We start from the raw sequence: 17,396 nt of genomic DNA, 5'->3' as shown, positions 1-17,396 counted from the left end.
ACAAAGATATGACGGAAAAACAAAGGTTACCGAATAACTTTAACCTTAAAAATAACCTAAGTATAACACCTTGGTGACCTTGACCTTGGGTATAATGGGCTCAACCCCTACACATACTTTGTATACTTGACAATGTTTATGTAAAGTTACAGTAAGATATAAGCAATAGTAACAAAGATATGACAGAAAAATAAAGGTTGCCGAAAAACTTTAACCAAGAAAGGTCATGCCGACGCAGGGGCGAGTAGAATAGCCCCCCTATTCTCCGATAGTGGAACTAAAAAATGAAGATAATAAAACTGAATAAAGGGAGATAATTAAGCAAGGGACATATCATCAAGTGTAATTTTTGCCTCTATCATTTTGTGAAGTTTCAATGAAATGCCATTAATACTTTTCAATTAATGCTCCGGACAAGCCTTATTTTGTATAATAAAGGGAGATAATTCAAAATCTAGCTAAGGTAGACTTATGATTCTTTGACACTGCACTTCTCTCAAATGCCTGATTATGTGAAGTTTCAAATTATACTCCGGACAAAGTGGCAACTACATGCTCGCCCTTCCGGGAGCATAAAGATGATAGATCTTATCCCCATTGTCCCTCAAACCCCCCTGGATTCTATAATCCTTTTGGGGCCTCCATGGCCGAGTGGTTAAGGTCGCTGACTTCAAATCACTTGCCCCTCACCAATGTGGGTTCGAGCCTCACTCGGGGCGTTGAAATCTTCATGTGAGGAAGCAATCCAGCTGGTTCTACCAAAGTGCCCGCTCGTGATGAAATAATGCCCGGAGAGGCACCTGGTGTCTTCCTCTACCATCAAAGCTGGAAAGTCGCCATATGATCTATAATTGTGTCGGTGCTACGTTTAACCCAACAAAAACAAAAATCTATTATCCTTTCATAAAAGGAATTGTCTAGGGGTGAAGATAAAAACCTCTAGAATCTGATTCTAGACCTTAATCCCTTGGAGAATGACAGAGCCAGACCAGAAAACAAAACTATTGACCAAATGTGACCTTGACCTTTGAGCTAGGGGCCTGGGTGTTGTGCACGACACATTGTATTATGGCAAACATTTGTGCCAGGTAATATTAGAATCTCTAAGGATGACAGAGTAATGGAACAAACGGGAAAAAACAAATATTAAAATCCTTTAAAGGATGTCGTTGGTGTTGTGGATCAAACAAAAAATCACTACTGACCTTTGAGTTAGGGATGAGGGTTCTGTAACTGCGCAAGACATTGTCCTATTATGGAAAACATTTGTGCCAAGTAATATTAAAATCCCTTCATTGACGAGTTATTGACCATACAGGAAAAAATCCCTACTGATGTTTGACCTGCGTGACCATTTTCTTTGAGCTAGGTTTTGTGCACGACATATTGTAAGATAATGGGGAAAATTTGTGCCAAGTGATATTAAAATCCCTTGATGGATGGGGTTACAGATATGAAACCTGGACTAACAACGTTCGGACTTTGCATGCCGCCCAAAGGGGTTGGGCCACATAAAAATCTTTTAAATGAACCACTTGTTGCTTCTTCATTAGACTTCCTCTGCAAAGCTATATTGGGTCCTCTCTCCAATTCATTAACAGGAGCACTTCACGTTTGGTTTTACCAGTCCTGATTGTTTGTCAAATACATATATAGTCAAAGTCAAGCGAGTGATGTTTGGCATTAATCAGGGCCGTGGTTTAAACATAGGTGCGAATCATAAATGGGTATCTAAGGTATATTCAAAGCCTAGCACTTTCGTCTTAATATTTTACAGCAACAACATATAGTCTGATAAATAATTTTTTATTTCAAATACAGAAATATGATATTGACATAGAATGTTCCAAAAAATTTCAGGAACTTTGAAAAAAAATAGAGGTTGCTTTGAGTAAAAGCACGCATCTCCTCATACCATAGCATTTAATCAGAAAGGTGATCTCACATACAAAATCCAGCCATATCGTGAAGACATTCTGTGACACTAGCTGTTTTTGTGTTGGTTTTTAAAGTCAGATGAGAAATGACCTAACCTGTTTTAAGAATTTGTCTGTAGCTGTAAATAATCAACAAAATTTAAATAAGAGCTGTTATATACTCAACATGGTGACTTTTCAATGGATATTGGGAATGCCGTCACCGCAACTTTGACCTTTATAACTGAAAACTATCCTACAAGAGAAAAAGAAACTATGTTTCCTTTGACAAACAAAAAATTAATGATTATACCAGATTACTCTTTACCCTAAATATACATTGTACTTGATAGTAATTCTAATATTTTGAAATTTTATAACCTCCCATTATCAAATTTTTAAGATTCTAAATAATATCATGCTATTAGTTTAAACTAATGTTCATAAGGCAAATGTTGACGGCCGACGAACGCCAATGACCGGTCACAATAGCTCACCTTGAACACTTCTGCTCCAGTGAGCTAAAAACCAGAAATGATTTGCTAATCTAAAAATAGATCTGACCTTTAACAGGCTATTTTATTAAAATGCATGCCAACGATAGGCAAAAAACTAGCACTGGTACTGAGCATCCTTACTAAGATTGGCTGAAATCCCACCAGTAGTTTCTGAGAAGTCTGGACAAACCTGTGACAGATTGATGGATGAACAAGACAAAATCAATATGTCTCCAAACATGGGGACCAAGCAACATGACCTAAAATTGCAGGAATGGCTGGAATTAAAATGTTCTTACATGCCTGTATAAAACTAATGAACATATTCAACATCCTGCAAAGTGATTGTAAGTTTGCACTTTCCTCATTTCTCCATATATGTCTATGAATTGAAGGTCATCCCATATTATAACATGTCAGAAATATATAACAATACACTGCTCACATCTTACTCGAAGGTAAAGAAAAAAAAAATCTTGCTTAAGAATTATAGTGTTCAGACAAAGACAAGAGATTTGTTTTACAAAAATCAGTCCATATTCTTTGAGCAAAAGGAAAGCTATCTCTACTGTTTTATTTCAAAAGTTTGCAGTGGAGGAATCTGGCTGAAAAATGACTTGTTCTCCATCTACTGTATATTCGGTTATCCTTCGTTTATGCCAGTTAGAGCTGAATACAGAGGACTAAAATTCCATTTTCATATCTGAAATTTAAGAACAAATCATCCATAAAAACCACTGATAATTTGAATCGTCTTTATAATTATGTAAAGATAAAGAAGTCTGCACTACAGCTTACACTACCTAGATAAAGCAAACACAGCAACTTATGAAACAAAGAGGTCCATGACTGCCAGTGACTGCTTAACTGCAAAGAGGTTCTTAACATAAAATGTGGATGACAGAGATTCAAAGATCTTCTGAGCACATTGTGCTCAGGTGAGCTAAGAAGATTGGGATTTTTGAAGGTTACCAAATAATAATGGACATTCATTAATGTTTAAAGTTGTACACAAGGTTACCAAGTGTTAATAGAGATTCATCAACAGTTTGGAAAAACCAGTCTTACACAGGCAGGCATGTAAGATCCTTATAGTTTCCCCCAGTAGACATTACATTGAAAGATTTGTAAACAAAGCTGATGTTATGAAGACGTCACTGTCACTGACGTTTAACACACAGAATGCCCCTTACTTAAACAAATGATCATAGCACAAACTGCATGATAACAATTTCAGAATTAGTACATATGTAGCAGAGATCCTGTTTCAAAATGATATAAACTTAAGAAGTCTTTGTTCGCTAGTTTTGAAGTTATTTAATCAGTCTACGTATTTACTGAACAACCCTGATAAATAGAGATTCATCAATATTTATAGATGTACACAAGGTTATATAGTGATATTGTAAATTAGTGGTGAGCTTGTGAATCTTGTGGGTTCAAAAACAATCTTTTTTAAATGGTGCTACCAAAAATAGAGTAAAACAGTCCTACCACTTTGTTCTATCAATTTGCCCTTCCAGGTCTTCTCTAGATGTGTCAAGAATTTGTCAAACACTTCTATACAGGATTTTAATGATGTTTGTCTGTAGTCTGAAAATAAATATATACCTGATGTGTAACTTATCTTCAGTGACTACTTTAAATCAAGACGAGAGAGCCAGGATGGCCCTATGTTGCTCATGAGTTTCACACCTCAAACCAAAAACATGTCTACAATATTACTTTGAAAACTGGCCTGCAGACAAAGATGAAATTTTCAAAGTTGTCCATAAAACCATATATAGAAAACTGGACCAACTCCTTGCAGCTGAGTAGATTTGTGTCTGACCAACGATTTATGAAAAGATTGCATCTGAAGATTTTGTACTTTGAGGTCTAGCATTGATGATTTTTGACTGACTGGGAATTTATGAACACTTCATCAATGTTCATCCAATGAACATTTCTGTGAAGTTCTTTCCAAATCAGGCGGAACAGTTTTTGACAACAAGATTTTTTTAATTTCCCACTAGTTACATATAGTAAAACTGGTGGCCATGTTTTTAACAAATCAGAATAATTTGAAAAATCTTGATACAGGGTCACCAAAAAAAATTCCTGTGCACATTACAAAATTTGGGCTAGAAGTTTCTCAGAATATTTTTTAATTTCCCACTAAAAACATTACGGGAAAATATAACATGTCCCCTAGTGACCACGACTTTCTCACAAATTGGAAAAATCAAAATATTCTCGAGACAGAGAAAGAAACATTTACTGGTAATATGTTAATACATAAAATTACATTTAAATTGGACTAACAATTTAGATATCATTGAAGATACTTCTGTTTTAAGCTCTGATGGCCATGCTTTTTTTTTACGAATCAAAATAATTTTAATCTGTTCTAAAGTTGGATCTGTTTCTGACAAGATTTTAGAGAAACTGTCCACAACGTCAAGTGGCCTTGTTTTTTGATGAATCAGAATAATATGAACAGTCTTGGTAAAGGTCACCCAAAAGATCATTTTTGTGATTGGGCCAGCAATTTCTGACAAGAAGATTTCTAATATAAACCAAGTGAAACAGTGTGAACAACTTTGAAGAGGACCACCCAAGGAATATTCAGGCCAAGATTCCTCCTTTCCTAGAAACAGTTTAAAAGATGTTAAGAAAATATTGACCGATGAGATGGACTGACTTACAGTGCATGATCACAATAGTTCACCTTACGCACTGGTGAGCTAAAAATATGTGTATGTCTTCGAACAGTAAATGTATCTAAAGGTTGCCCTCCATAATTTGCTGGTTTCTTTAACATACAACATAAATTACACAACTGTGACCTGAAACAGATCCCGTTATATACAATAACAAGAACTGTCTTATGAAAGCACGCTTGATTATTTTTGGTACTTCCACATAATACTAGCTTACATACAAAAGCTTTACCAAAATTATCTAAGCTGAAGAAAAGACATAACTCTGTAAATTGTAAGTATATATAAGTAAATATGGAACCTGATTCAGAATTGTCACTTGTAATGCTGAGATTTATAACACCTTGATTACATTCAGTACAGTAGTTCCTGATTAACCTGGTGCTTGAGCAGGCAGAATTTCACTGTATGTACCATTTCACTTTCTCTAAAGCTGTTTTGGTCAATGTATGTGGTAAATGTTTGAATTGTGTGGTACACACGGCTTCATTTATCAGAGTAAGAGTATAGGGACAGAAAAATGTGAAGTACTGGCAAAGACAAACACTTTCCCTTCTTGGTAGCAAGAAATGTATATAATGATATTAAATATGTCAATGGAAGCAAACCTTTAATCCTTTTCCCTTCCTCTGATCCACTTTCTGATTTGTTAAGTTCATCAACAATCGTGCTGAAACATAAATATTCAAATCAACAGAGAACAAGTAAAGCACTTAAGAAGAGCGGTGGTCTAGTGGTTAAGGTGTTGGCCAATCAACCCGGGGTCGTGTGTTCCAGCCCAACTGGGGTCACTTCACATATGACACCAGTAGTTTTTTCCAAGAAGCGGACTCGAGAGTGGTTCAAATAAGCTTTAAGCTTTCATCACAATAGAATTAAAACATGGGTGAAAGTTGGAAAAACTGAAAATACTGAAAAAAATATCTGGGGGCCAATAGGGCCCCCGGTGGGTCCAGAGCAAAGCCCTGGCTAGGGGTCCCCGGAAGCTCCTGAATTTTTTAAGAACTGTACAAAGCTTTTCCTGATAAGTAGAGTCCTCTGTATTTCAGTTTTGGAGACTTCTGCAAACAATTCAAGACCTTATTTTTTCAAAAATTTTGTAATTTTATTATTTCTACACTATTTCACAATATACAATGTGACTACATTCAAATTCTTATCATTGTTATTGTTTGTTGCCTCATTGTTATACAGTGCTAAGATCTGTCCTTCAAGATTTTTCTTTAGGTCATCCTTCTAACTTTTAGCAATGCTGTGTGTGTTTACGTATGTGTCACTGGTTATGGCGTGTTGTTTATCCACCCTATCTTGCATAGATTCAGTGTTCTTAGTACCATTAGAAGAACCCAGCAGAACCTGAAAGTAAACAAATGGACCCATTATTAAATGACATACAAAACTATACAGTACAGCCAAAAAAGACGTCCCAAATTTATGACCACCATATATATTTTTTAAAAATTGGGCATGGGTTCCCCTTATAAATTGGCTTCTTTGGTTTAAACTGACACTTTGCTGCTGGGCTCATAAGTTCAGGGCAAGTTAAACTAATATTTACTCAGAATTAACAGACCAGTCCCAGCAAGCAACAGTGTATATGGCCAGTAAAGCAAGGAGAAGACAGAAGAAAGGAAGAGGGTAGGGTCACATCCATGCCAAAACTGCCAAAGTAAAGATACAACAATGTACATGTATGAAGTTCAGGTAACACTATCAAAAAAACAAAGGCTGTGTTTCAGTCTTTTTGGGTATGTTTAATACCCTTATTTTTACCTGAATCTGAGGCAAACTTGTCATGGATGCTTGTGAGTTAGTACCTCTTCCATATAGATTAAGCATTTATAAACAGATAATAAAAAAATCATCTCACCTCATTCCCCATTTTCACAACTCGAGTGTTTTATCTGGTGTTTGGCGTCCTCGTAGTGAAGTCTGATGCCTTTCTTTCCATTGGATTTGTTATTAATCGTTTGTGCAATATGCAACACAGCAAATATCTATCTGTCACTACCAGACCATTTCAACCCCTCAGAATCTAACTCGGACATCTGCCATCGTCGTTAAATTTTGTTCTTGGCTTGTTTCTCAATCTCCTTGGTGTTTTAACCCGTTTGTAAAAACTTCATGATGGTAAGATCGGTCAATTTCTTGAATATTGTGAACATTCGAAATTTCTGCTTCCGATTAGCAGTAATGAACAAGTTTTTGGTTGTCGTAAAAGGAGGTCATAAAGTATCACGCGTGCTGAAATGATTCGTTAACCATCGGCTACAAACGGTTACACACGGAAATTTCAAACAGAATCTTCAGTCTTATCCGCGGAAATAACCGATCTACAGTCTATTTTTGGATGAATAATCGCCAGCGTTCGGTTATTTTCGGCTATCGAATAATGTTACATACGGTATTCCCAACGGAAAAGGACGATGCAAGTGTTGCAATCAGCGCTATTTTTAGCATCCTGGAAAATTTGAATGTCATTATTTTGCCACTGATAGACGACAGCACTGGCACATCAACTAGGGAAAGAGTTGACTTGATATCCCCCCCCCCCCCCCACCGAAAATCTCATCGGATTTACACGATTTGGAAAAATGACCTTTGGGAAGGTCCAAAATACGGAATTCTGTCATAATACGGAAAACTTTCACCCATGTTAAAATAATATAGTATAAACTGCTAAAATAAACTAGAAGATGCTTTTGTAGAAAAGCGCATGTCTCCCCCAATGCTTAGTCGTATTGGCAAGAAGTCAATAAGGGACATGAGTGAAAGTCAAAGAGACACTGATGGTTGGCTGCAATAGGGATCATCTACTTGGCATGTCCAACCATCCCATTTAGTTTCAACATTCTTGGCCTAGTGGTTCTCAAGTTATGAATTGGTAACGGTTTTCCATGTTCAGGCCCCTGTGACCTTGACCTTTGATCAAGTGACCCCAAAATCAGTAGGGGTCATCTACTCTGCATGTCCAATCATCCTATTAAGTTTCAACATTCTGGGTCAAGTGGTTCTCAAGTTATTTATGGAAAGCGTTTTCTGTGTTCAGCCCCCTGTGACCTTGACCATTGATGGAGTGACTCCAAAAACAATAGGGAGCATCTACCCTGTAAGTCCTATCACCCTATGAAGTTTGAAGGTTCTAGGTCAAATGGTTCTCAAATTATTGACCAGAAATGGATTTCCATGTTCTGTCCGCTGCAACCTTGACCTTTAAAGAGTGATCCCAAAATCAATAGGGGTCATCTACTCTGCATCTCCAATCATCCTATGAAGTTTCAACATTCTGGGTCAAGTGGTTCTAAGTTATTGATCGGAAACGGTTTTCCATGTTCAGGCCCGTGACCTTGACCTTTAACAGTGACCCAAAAATCAATAGGGGTCATCTACTTTGCATGACCAATCATCCTATAAAGTTTTAACATTCTGTGTCAAGTAGTTCTCAAGCTATTGATCGGAAATGGTTTGTGACCTTGACCTTTGATGGAGTGACCCCAAAAACCGTGAGCCTACTCCATAAGCCCTGCCACCCTATGAAGTTTGAAGGTTTTGGGTCAAATGGTTCTCCAGATATTGATCAGAAATGAAGTGTGACGGATGGACGGGGCAAAAACAATATGTCTCCCCCATGTATTTTCCTGTCAAAATCAAGCAATAACGCCTTATAAAAAATTCAGCACAAGTGACCAAGTATTCCAGTGGCAATACAGAAGTCCCCTACCAGTATAGAACTTTGTTAGTGTTCATCCCTTGTAGTTGTTGGCAACAGTGTTAAGACTAAAAATTCTTCAAGTGACATAGTTTTTTACCAGTGGTACCCCGCTTTTGAACTTTACCAAGATTTCATACACACTATTCTGGCAAAGTTTTTGATGATCAAGTTGAAAAAGTTGCCTCTAAAGTGTCAACAAAGTCTTTCTATGATTTGACCTAATTACCTATATTTTTCCAAGTGACCAAGTTACAAATTCATCCCAGATTGTAACAAGTGAATGAAGTATTGCCTTGCAATACAAAGTCCCCTACTGTAAGGCAACTAATTTTCTCTTCTACAGCATTACATAATGATCTGATATCTGTCAAAGATGTATTATAAACAATATTGATAATTGTACTATATATACAATACTGTGAAATCATTAATATTAGTGTGGGACTAGTTTTCATGGATTTCGTAGTTGAGTCAATCCACGAAATTTAATCCCAACAAACAAGTAAAATTCCCATTCATTTAATGTTTAAAAGTTGAAATCCACAAATTCATATCCCCATGAAATTGCCGTTTGGACCAAAACATCAAAATTTCATGCCCACAAAATTAAATGATTTTACAGTATATTATAACACAACATTTTGATCAAAATTTGCATAAACAAAAATCTAGTTATTGACTGCTTATAACATCCATAAATATAAAAAATATATTTAATTTCAATGAACATTTTATTCTTAAACTGGTGGGAAACTAGAGATGCTTTTGAGAAAAGCGCATGTCTCCCACAACTGCCCCTATGAAAAATGTTAGTTTCTCTAGATGTTTTAGACGAGTGGATCCAATTAGATGGTCTGGATGAGTGGATCCAATCAGTAATTCAAGGGCCATAAATCATAAGTGCCTGGGCGGATTTGGCTAGTTATCGAACCTGGGTAAGGTCTTATAGCCAAACACATTTTGTTAAAGTTTGGTGAAGATCGGATGAGAAATGTTCGACTTAGAGAGCGGACAAGAGTAAACAGACGGATTTTTTCGGTAATTCAAGGGTCATAACTCTAAAATGCCTGGACCGATTTGGCTAGTTATCGAACCTGGCCGAGGTCTCATGGTCAAACACATTTTGTTCAAGTTTGGTGAAGATCGGATGAGAAATCTTCGACTTAGAGTGCGGACAAGAGTAAAACTGCCAATTTTTCGATAATTCAAGGGCCGTAACTCCAAAATGCCTAGACCGATTTGGCTAGTTATCGAACTTGGCCGAGGTCTCATGGTCAAACACATTTTGTTCAAGTTTGGTGAAGATCGGATGAGAAATGTTTGACTAAGAGTGCTGACATGAGTAAAAAGGCCAATTTTTCGATAATTCAAGGGCCGTAACTCCAAAATGCCTGGACCGATTTGGCTAGTTATCGAATTTGGCCGAGGTCTCATGGTCAAACACATTTTGTTAAAGTTTGGTGAAGATTGGATGAGAAATATTCGAATTAGAGTGCGGACAAGAGTAAAAAGACCGATTTTTGATAATTCAAGGGCCATAACTCTAAGCCGCCTGGACCGATTTGGCTAGTTATCGAACTTGGCCGAGGTCTTATGGTCAAACACATTTTGTTTAAGTTTGGTGAAAATCGGATGAGAAATGTTCGACTTAGAGTGCGGACAAGCTTTGTGACAGACACACACACACACACAGACTGGAGTAAATCAATATGTCTCCCACACCACTGTGTGGTGGGAGACATAAATATGAGAAAAAAGGTTAGAAATCATCATATTAAGGGGAAGTAATTCTGAAGAAAATACAACACCAATTGTTTTTAATTGGGTTCATATGACACAAGCTTATATTAAAATGTTTTACAGACTGGACAGGAAAAGAGCAATGTTGAATTTTGACCTTCAAATGTGACCTTGACCTTTGAGCTATGGGTCCGGGTATCATGTATGACACACTGTCTCATTATGGGGAACATTGTGTCAAGTAATATTAGAATCCCTTAATGGATGACAGCATTATGGATCAGAAAGGAACTAGAGCTATCACTAAAGGTGATGAATGTACCCCCTGCATGCACTGACACAGTACATTGCAATTTGACGCACACAAGATTGCATAATTATGTGGACTGTATGTATATAGACTGTATGTATACAGTATAGTAACAAAAAACAAAGTCCCATAACTATGCAGAATTTTTATCTAAAAGAATGTAACATGCACCATGCACAACTAGGGTTGGTACTGATCACTTGTGTGAAGTTTTATTAAATTGTGTGCAAGGGTTTGGTAGATTAGGCACGCACAAGATTGCATATGCAGACTGTATGTACATAGTATGTTGAAAGAACCTAACAAGCCCATGCACAACTACTGTTGTTACTGATCACTTGTGTGAAGTTTCATTAAACTGTGTGAAGGGGATGAGGAGAGATGGTGCGCACAAGATTGTGTCTATGTGTCTATGTATATAGTATAGTAACAAAAAAACAAAGTCCCATAACTCTGCAAATTTTTTTTCTGAAAGAACCTGCCATGCCCCATGCACAACTACTGTTGTTACTGATCACTTGTGTGAAGTTTCATTAAATTGTGTCAAGGAGATGAGGGGAGATGGTGCGCACAAGATTGTGTCTATGTATATAGTATAGTAACAAAAAAACAAAGTCCCATAACCTGCAAATTTTTTTTCTAAAAGAACCTAACATGCCCCATGCACAACTACTGTTGGTACTGATCACTTGTGTGAAGTTTCATTAAATTCTGTCAAGGGGATAAGGAGAGATGGTGCGCACAAGATTGCGTCTACGGACAGACAGACAACCTGAAACCAGTATACCCCCTCTTACAACTTTGTTGTCGGGGGGTACAAAAACCTACTGACCTTCAACCTCAAACTGTGACCTTGACCTTTGAGTTAGGGATGAGGGTACTGTGTAAGACATGTTGCCCCATTATGGAAAACATTTGTGCCAAGTAATATTAAAATCCCTTCTTGGATGACATATTGACCATACAGGAAAAATCCCTATTGATGTTTGACCTCCAAGTGTGACCTTGACCTTTGAGCTAAGGGTCTGGGTGTTGCATATTGCATGTTGTCTTATTATGGGGTACATTTGTGCCAAGTAATATTTAATCCCTTTAAGAGTTGTTGAGTTATAGACTGGACAGGAAAACAGCCTTTCACCTCCAAATGTAACCTTGACCTTTCAGCTAGAGTCTGAAATTCCCACAGGACAGGTCGTCTCATCCTGGGAAATATTTGTGCCAAGTAATGTTTAAATTCTGTTTTTGCATGACAAAGTTACGGACCTGAAAGGAAAAAAAAACCTATTGACCTTTGATCTTCAAGTGCGACTTGACCTTTAAACTAGGGTTCTGGGTGTTACGCATGAAATGTCATCTGGGGAACATTTGTGCCAAGCAATATTAAAATCCCTAGATGAATGAGAGTTATGGACTGAATACGAAACAGATCCTGTTCATACCATGTTAATATTTGAATGCCAAGTGTGACCTTGACCTATGAGCTAGGGATCTGAAAGTTTTGCATGACACATCCTCTTATTATGGGGTACATTTGTGTCAAGTAATATTAAAATCTCTTCATGGATTATAAAGTTAGACTGGACAGGAAAAACGCCCTGTTGACCTTTGATCTTAGTGTGACCTTGACCTTTGAGATAGGGATCTGGGTTTTGCACAAGACACATAGTTGTGTGATTATGGGTTACATTTGTGCCAAATACACTGTGACCCCGCTATAACGCTGTCGTCTGGGTCCAAGGTTCGACACCCGCGGATCTAGCAGGGTTAAATTTATAACGCGGGTTGATCGTATCAACGGTATATGCAATACCCCACCCACCGGTAACGTATTTTGGACGCTGTTTTATGTTAAAAAGAAATAAGATTCATATAAACGGAACATTTATTTACCTTAAATGCTACTGAAAAATACATTAAAAGAATTATAACGCTGTGTCATCTTCTCATTTTGTCGTGATTCTGAAAGAAAGTTGGAATTGTGTATCCCGGAAGTATATAAACATATATAACGCTGTGTGAGGAGTGCGCGGTCGTGAGAATTACATGCAATGCATGTAAACACTGGGGGTTTATGTAACTAAAAGAAACAAGAGGGCCATGATGGCCCTATATCGCTCACCTGTTATCATTGCACTTAGGGACAAGAAGGTCCTCAGAAAAAATATCTAAGTCCAAAAGACAGTAACAACAAAGGGAAGAAATTTAACCAAAAAGAAAAAAAAAATTCTTACAAGGTACAGATATGTCAAAATACACCTAAAAATTGGAGGTACCATCCATGCTGTACCACAGAAAAGTGGTCTCAGTTTTTCCCTACGGCCAATAATAAAAAAGTTACTAAAAAATAAGCTATTTATAGTAACGTAAAAGGGAAGTAATTTAAAAAAAATATATTGTAAGTGAACAAAAGAAAGATCTGCCAAATAAATCTGTTGACATAACAGTATCTTCATTAGTTACGGAGATATACACATTCTAATTTGAAATAAAGGGAGGTAATTTGACATAAAATCAGTCCATAGTTATCTACCCTGATTGGCTCAGTACAACTAATGACAATAATGAAATTTCAAATAAGTCCTATATGTACTTACTGATATAAATCCATTTTGATTACAATCAGGGGAGGTAATCAGATATAAAATAACTCTGAACCTACGCTTGGATCTGATTTGTCATGGAATCCAAGAATTATTGTTGTTGAAGTTATTTTGGAAGTTTGTATCAAATAAAACCATAAATGAAGTCCCTATATGGCTGCAAAAGCCAAAATAGCCAATTTTGGTCCTTAAAGGGGCCATAACTCTAGAACCCATAATAAAATCTGGCCAGTTCAATAAAGGAACCAAGATCTTGTGGTGATACAAGTTGTGTGCAAGTTTGGTTAAAATCGAATCATAAATGAAGCTGCTATTGTGCAGACAAGGTCAAAATAGCTCATTTTGGCCCTTTCAGGGGCCATAACTCTGGAACCCATTATGGGATCTGGCCGGTTCAACTAAGGAATCAAGATCTTATGGTGACTCAAGTTGTGCAAGTTTAATTAAATTCAAATCATAAATGAAGCTGCTATTGTGCAGACAAGGTCAAAATAGCTAATTCTTGACCTTTTAGGGGCCATAACTCTGGAACCCACAATGGAATCTGGCCAGTTCAAGAAAGGAACCAAGATCTTATTGATGATAGAAGTTTTGTGCAAGTCTGGTTAAAATCAAATCATAAATGAAGCTGCTATTGTGCAGACAAGGTCAAAATAGCTAATTCTGGCCCCTTCAGGGGCCATAACTCTGGAACCCATAAGGGAATCTGGCCAGTTCAAGAAAGGAATCAAGACCTTATGGTGATACAAGTTGTGTGCCAGTTTGGTAAAAATCAAATCCTAAATAAAGCTGCTATTGTGCAGACAAGGTCAAAATAGCCAATTTTGACCTTTTCAGGGGCCATAACTCTGGAACCCCTAATGGGATCTGGCCAGTTCAAGAAAGGAACTGAGATCTTATGGTGATACAAGTTGTGTGCAAGTTTGGTTAAAATAAAATCATAAATGAAACCACTATCGTGCAGACAAGAAATTGTTGACGGACGGATGGACGCATGCACGCACGGACGGACTGACGACGGACGAAGGGTGATCACAAAAGCTCACTGTGTCACTATGTGACAGGTGAGCTAAAAACCCGGACAGTCTTAAAAAATTTAATTCTGAATACATGAATAAAATCGATAAATAAGATAGAAATTCTTTAAATCACCGTCGTTGATATTAAAAAGGGAGCACATTCTCAGTATGGCTTTCAGTGCGTCGAATCTTCGTTAATTCCAATGAACTGAGTGTGATGATTACGAAAAACGGCTGCAGTTTATTACAAAACTCGGCCTGTTGTTCGATTTTTTAATCACTCAAGTGATCATGTCATCCGCTTAATTGGTGCAAACTTAAACGGTTTGATAGTTTACTAACCAATGTTACACGCTTGTTATGCAAACAATCTAATTTTGACACGGTACTGATTGCCTAATTGTCACATGTCTACAAGTAATCAAACTTTAACAGTTTTAACGCTGGTTATGATCAAATTAAGTAACATCCGCGGACTCATTTTTTTTTTTTAATCTCAAAAATTCCGGCGCCATCAGCCTACCGCGTTATAACGCATACCGCGGTATATCGAGTAGCGTTATAACGGGTTTCGAGTGTAATATCAAAATCCCTCGAATGATTGTGGACTGACAGACTGAAAAGCGCAATCCTATAGTCCCTGAAACTGGTTTCCAAGCTCCGAGCTCAATTTTTAACATTAACCTTTTGACCTACTTACCCGGTTCATGAGCTTGTCTCATCGTCACCTAACTGTATGCAAAGTTTTTGACTGGTTTTTAAGTTATACTCTAAACACAAAATATGATGGACAGATTTGATTTTATGAACTCAATTTGTGACTATAACTTGTCTTCATGATATTCAAGAGTCTTACTGGAATCTTTTCAAAAATGTAAAACTAGTTTGCTCCACAAACTTTCTGCAGAGGGAAATAGAGGGGGGACATCCAAACTTTTTTCCATCCCAGATAATATGTGTTTGGCACATCTACACTTCATGGTGGTCAAATGTATGAAGTTTCATAGAAGTAGTTTGCTCTATAAATTGTTTGCAACTAACCACTTACATGACCAAATGACTGACCATAAAAAAGACTCACAATCAACTTTCCCCCTTTACTTTTTTTCAAATTGAGTTTTCTGATGTGCTGTCATAAGAGTGTATGTTAAAGTAAATATGTATTCTTGTATCCTTTAATTTCGTTGGCATTGAAATCTGTGGTTTTGGCATAAATTCCTATTTCTAGATTTCAAATTGTAAAGATTTATTTGTTGGAATTTGATTTACAGGACTGAAGCAAAAGAAGCTTGAAACAGCAAGTATAGTGGATTTTTTGTTTGTGATGCTCATAGCTCAAAAAGTATATGGTATAGAATAATGAATCCTTTTCATAATTTTTTTTTGCTATTTTGGCTACCGGTATTTCAAGGGCCATAACTCTGTAATAAATGCCAAAATTCTCAAGAAGAATGCCAAGTGTGCAAGGTCACATTATGATAAAGACTCAAGCAAGGTTTCATGAATTTACATTAAATACTTTTTTAGTGAGGCAAATAATTAGGTAAAAATGTACATTTTTTTACTTTTTCAGGGGCCATAACTCTGGAAATAGGGGGTGGACCCAGGTGAAAAATAGGAGGTGCGCAAGTTCATATCATGATAAAGACTCATGCAAGGTTTCATCAATTTATATCAAATACTTTTTGAGCTAGGCGTGTCACAAGGTGAAAATATGCATTTTTGACTATTTCAGGAGCCATAACTCTAGAAATAGGGGCGGACCCAGAAGAAAAATAGGAGGTGCGCAAGTTCATATCATGATTTAGACTCATGCAATGTTTCATGAATCTATATCAAATACTTTTTGAGCTAGGCATGTCACAAGGTGAAAATGTGCATTTTTGACTATTTCAGGGGCCATAACTCTAAAAATAGGGGGGCGGAGCCAGACGAAAAATAGGAGGTGCGCAAGTTCATACCATGATAAAGACTCGTGCAAGGTTCCATCAATTAATATCAAATACTTTTTGAGCTATGCATGTCACAAGGTGAAAATCTGCATTTTTGACTATTTCAGGAGCCGTAACTCTAGAAATAGGGGGCAGACCCAGATAAAACAAGAGCTGTCCATAAGACAGCCAAGCTCGACTATTCGAAATATTGTCACAGAAGCTGGAAATTATTACCCAAAATGTTAAATATCAAAAGAGTTTTAAGTTCAAAAGGGGACATATCAGAGTTATGGGACTTGATGCTATCAACTAGTTTTATAACCCCGAAGAAACATGTTAAGTTTCAATTCAATATCTGCATTAGTTTTGGGGATAGTAACTTGCATGTAAAACTTTAACCAGAATTTTCTAAGTCCAAAAGGGGGCATAATTTGCTCAAAATACATGTTAAGAGTTATGGAACTTGACCCAGTGAGGTAGGTAATTGATCTAGAAAAAGAATAAATAAGTTCCAAATCTATATGCCTTTTAGTAATAGCTGTATGTACTTGCACGCAAAACTTTAACCAGAATTTTCTAAGTCCAAAAGGGGGCATAATTTGGCCAAAATACATGCCAGAGTTATGGGACTTGACCCAGTGAGGTAGGTAATTGATCTAGAAAAAGAAAAAATAAGTTTCAAATCTATATGCCTTTTAGTAATAGCTGTATGTACTTGCACGCAAAACTTTAACCAGAATTTTCTAAGTCCAAAAGGGGGCATAATTTGGCCAAAATACATGCCAGAGTTATGGGACTTGACCCAGTGAGGTAGGTAATTGATCTAGAAAAAGAAAAAATAAGTTTCAAATCTATATGCCTTTTAGTAATAGCTGTATGTACTTGCACGCAAAACTTTAACCAGAATTTTCTAAGTCCAAAAGGGGGCATAATTTGGCCAAAATGAAGGTCAGAGTTATGGGACTT

The 17,396-nt window shown here is 37.0% G+C and overlaps 1 protein-coding gene across 2 annotated transcripts in view; it reads right to left on the bottom strand.

Moving 5' to 3' along the window:
* Positions 1 to 1,787: 1,787 nt before the first annotated feature.
* LOC128550462 (DNA primase small subunit-like) overlaps positions 1,788 to 17,396 on the bottom strand; it is a 58,673-nt gene continuing 43,064 nt past the window's right edge. For both annotated transcript variants that reach the window (XM_053529580.1, XM_053529581.1), the window contains 3 exons: positions 5,724 to 5,785; positions 3,908 to 4,006; positions 1,788 to 3,116 (listed from right to left, as the gene is read on the bottom strand). In XM_053529580.1, the coding sequence (XP_053385555.1) occupies positions 3,097 to 3,116; positions 3,908 to 4,006; positions 5,724 to 5,785 (181 nt within the window). In that variant the 3' untranslated portion in view covers positions 1,788 to 3,096. The remainder of the gene's footprint in view (positions 3,117 to 3,907; positions 4,007 to 5,723; positions 5,786 to 17,396) is intronic.

This window comes from Mercenaria mercenaria, chromosome 18 (assembly GCF_021730395.1).
Source record: "Mercenaria mercenaria strain notata chromosome 18, MADL_Memer_1, whole genome shotgun sequence".
Lineage (NCBI taxonomy): Eukaryota > Metazoa > Mollusca > Bivalvia > Venerida > Veneridae > Mercenaria > Mercenaria mercenaria.
The sequence above is the reverse complement of the archived record's forward strand: the minus strand, read 5'-3'. Positions and strand labels throughout refer to the sequence as shown.